At 50.5% G+C, this 3215-nt stretch overlaps 3 protein-coding genes across 3 annotated transcripts; 1 reads left to right on the plus strand and 2 right to left on the minus strand.

Moving 5' to 3' along the window:
- CTAM01_17187 (transposase) lies at nt 1-477 on the minus strand (the record flags this gene model as incomplete). Its single annotated transcript, XM_060533176.1, has 1 exon — nt 1-477. The coding sequence occupies one exon, from the start codon at nt 475-477 to the stop codon at nt 1-3; it is 477 nt and encodes a 158-aa protein (XP_060372244.1).
- Nucleotides 478-658: 181 nt separating this feature from the next.
- CTAM01_17188 (uncharacterized protein) lies at nt 659-847 on the plus strand (the record flags this gene model as incomplete). Its single annotated transcript, XM_060533177.1, has 1 exon — nt 659-847. The coding sequence occupies one exon, from the start codon at nt 659-661 to the stop codon at nt 845-847; it is 189 nt and encodes a 62-aa protein (XP_060372245.1).
- A 914-nt stretch (nt 848-1761) lies between these two features.
- On the minus strand, nt 1762-1935 carry CTAM01_17189 (uncharacterized protein; the record flags this gene model as incomplete). Its single annotated transcript, XM_060533178.1, has 1 exon — nt 1762-1935. One exon carries the CDS (start codon nt 1933-1935, stop codon nt 1762-1764), a length of 174 nt encoding a protein of 57 aa, XP_060372246.1.
- Between the last annotated feature and the right edge of the window lie 1280 nt (nt 1936-3215).

The raw sequence follows: 3215 nt of genomic DNA on the forward strand, positions 1-3215 counted from the left end.
TCAACTACCTTCCACTGCCACAATGATACAGTCATTGTTATCACTAGGTAATTCGACCCCTGCGAGTCGATGAGGACTAATTAGACGGTCGCCAGAGTCCTCCTGAGCCTTCTGTATATTCCAGATGCTCGCGAACCTGGTGTTTGGGTCTGTTGGTACACTTTTCTTTTTCCTGGGCCTCATGCGCTCGACCTTGGCCTCCAGAACTCGAACTTGGTGCCGAGATGTGGCCAAGTGATAGGCCTGCTCGCTGAATGCCTTTTTCACCTTTCTGAACAGCAGTCGTCGAGTATTGTCGTCTGGACTAAGCTCTGTGAATAGCTTCAAGTGGTCGCTGAGCCCGCTGGCCTTCCTAGGAGTTGACCAGTCAACAACAGACGTCGCTGATGCCCAGTTTAGTGGTTTGCTGGTATTGCCAGTCGTCTGACCAGCTTCTGTGCCCTTTTTGGATGGTGTGATTTGGGTGGGTAGGACCATTGGATTGGTAAGTGCCTTGGCCATGTTAGGTGGGCATAATCCAGTTGCTTTCCACCCACTTCGTATATTTGACGTCAAACCAGCCAAACGAGCCTTCTGGTAGCAGCTCAAGAAGTACCGCTTTCCAACGACAGTAGAATTTTTTTTTGTTGTTGTTGTTGTTGTTGTTGTATTTAACGCCATGGCGGAGGGACCTAGGCCCTTACCGCAGACCTCCCGAAGGGTATATGGCGTGGAGGGCCGTGAGCCAAGGCTACCTACTCTACAGTACGTCGTCTCTTTACATCGTCCTCCAAATCATGCCTTGTGGCCACTACGCGTTCTATTTGTCCCCGGCTCCCGCTGGTGCCCCAGTTTCATTCTTTTCTAATTCGTCCCTTGGAATCGGGAGGTTCTTTGTAGTCCGCACTCACATCTACGTAGGTATGGGTGCTGCTACCGCGGACAGATCTTCTGGAAGAAGTCCGTCACGCGGAGAAAGGCCTCGAAGCCTCGTGGGTCGGTGATTAACCCCTTGAAGTAGGCCTCGAGAGATCCCATAGGGCCTATGGGCTCGGGCGTACTGCGAGAGTGGAGGGTCGGCCACCGTTGCCTTCTCGCCAGCGTTAGTCGACAGTAGACCAGGTGGTCCACGTCCTTCGCCTCTCCACAGGAGCACGTCATTAGAGCGTCGTCGTGGTTGAAACGTCGATGATATTGCTCAAAGTCCCCGTGCCCCGATCGTGCCGCCAGCAGGTGGTGTAACGTAGCCCGCGGCAAGGCCAGTTCAGGGGGGCTGCATAGAGCTGCCTCAAGCCCCAAGTCCGCGTACCGCGGCCTTCGCTCTTTATACCACCATCTCCTATGCTGGCTCTGTAGTTTTTCCCTTGCAAGCCGCTTGATGCCCGCTAGTGTTGCCATTTGACCCATCCGCGTCGGCAGCGTCGTTCCTTCTTTGGCCAGCCGGTCCGCGGCCTCGTTTCCTTCGATGCCCTGGTGTCCCGGAGACCAGTGCGTCCGTACATCAAATATCCTGGCTGCTTCTTGGATTTCGAGGAAGGCCTCTTGTGACGAGTCCGGCGCCTTGCCGCGGATACCTTGTATAACGCTGGTGTTGTCGATACATATGTGGATCGGATGACCGCGATTGGTGAGCAGAGCCCTTCTGAGGCCGGCCCGAGACCCATGTTGCGTACTGTAGAAACGGCACTTGCCATCGCCGTTTGTGGACGTCAGCTAATGCATTATGGGTCTAATTCACGAACACAGTGTAAAAGCAAGTTCCGTCCCCGGCTATGGAGGTAATCAAGAAGGTACCGCCAGGACCTTGTCATGTGCCCCGTCAGCAATCGGATCTACAAACATCTTTGCACAGAAGAGTTCCTGTTTACGGACAAGGAAACCGATTTCGATTCCTACTGTACTATTATTCGCCATCCTGACCCATATTTTTATTTGCAAACCAGTCGCTATAGCCATGACTAGAGGTTTGTGGAGACCTATTGTAGCAGGTTTCGGCTTCTCGAATGTTGAGAATGTTTGTGAGAGAGGAAGCGACATGTGCACAAAACTGTACAACTGTGCGGAAGAGATCCTGTCTAGGCGATAATTTCATCGTTTTCGCCGTAGGTCTGTTGCTTGAATTGATATCCGCGTCTTTCGTTTCAATACCCTTGTGCCTCACAATTCTCGTCAACTCTTTGGCAGAACCAACCAGCAAGCAAGTCACAGAATGCCAGATCAACGAAATTCATTCAGTTGCTGTACATAGTCGTTTCTGCAGTTTTCTCGGCTCATTTGTTCCCAGTGTCCGCCGACCTGGTGCTACACTAGGCTCAAAGATAGAGGCGCCGGTGAAATCTGCGAGATCTCAGGGATACCGACCTACGGCATAGCACACCCTCCGAGCTCGTTTCTGGGTATAGATCTAGGATACGAGAATATTTCTTGGAACAAACACTCTAGGCACATATGACTTTGCGGGTTTTATTGTGGATGCCAACGAACCATTGAGACCGTAAAATGGCGCCCGATGCAATGAGCACTTTGTCAAACCATCGAACAGAGGGTTGCGAGAAAAGTTGCGCTAAGAACCTACTACCATTGCATGTTCGTCCTGTCCACCTGGTTGAAATCTGTCAAAAGGATGCAATCGTTCCCTTTTTCAACGGTCTCCTCATTAAACCATTCGCCAAACAGAATCGCTAATTTCTTAGATGAGATTTGAAGGGTTTGACAATGTGACATCATCATACTGAACCTCGCACGAGATTAAACTTGAGACTTAATTGTCTCCGTGAACAGTCATGTCGAAAATCAAATGTTCTTCTTACTGCAATATCCGCTTTTCAGGACCTTGAAAGTCACACTGCGTCGATTCCCTCCTTGGTCCGTTGCCAAATCCATGCTTTCTGCTGCTATTGCCTGAGTTCGAGACACCCTTGCATCCAGCTGCCAAACTTTCATGTTGTCTTCAGGGTTATTCAGTAGCGCATCTATGCCTGGGTTTGGTTCGTTGCAGCTACGACGCAAAGATATCGTAGATGGCATCGAGTCCTAGGCCCAACTGAGAGGCCGCTTGCGGAAAAAAGCCATGTAAATAGTTCTAAGCAGAAACACGCTAGTAATTGACTCTCCCCTAAAAATTGGTTGCTGATTCATGTTGTCGAAAAAGAGGAACTCCTTATTTCTCTCATAAGCCTCTCGAGTGGACCACGGACGCACGTTTAGTTTAGGTACTCTGTTGCTAGTGACGAACG

This window comes from Colletotrichum tamarilloi (assembly GCF_030869305.1).
Source record: "Colletotrichum tamarilloi strain Tom-12 chromosome Unknown Scaffold_396.1, whole genome shotgun sequence".
NCBI classification, from domain to species: Eukaryota; Fungi; Ascomycota; class Sordariomycetes; order Glomerellales; family Glomerellaceae; genus Colletotrichum; species Colletotrichum tamarilloi.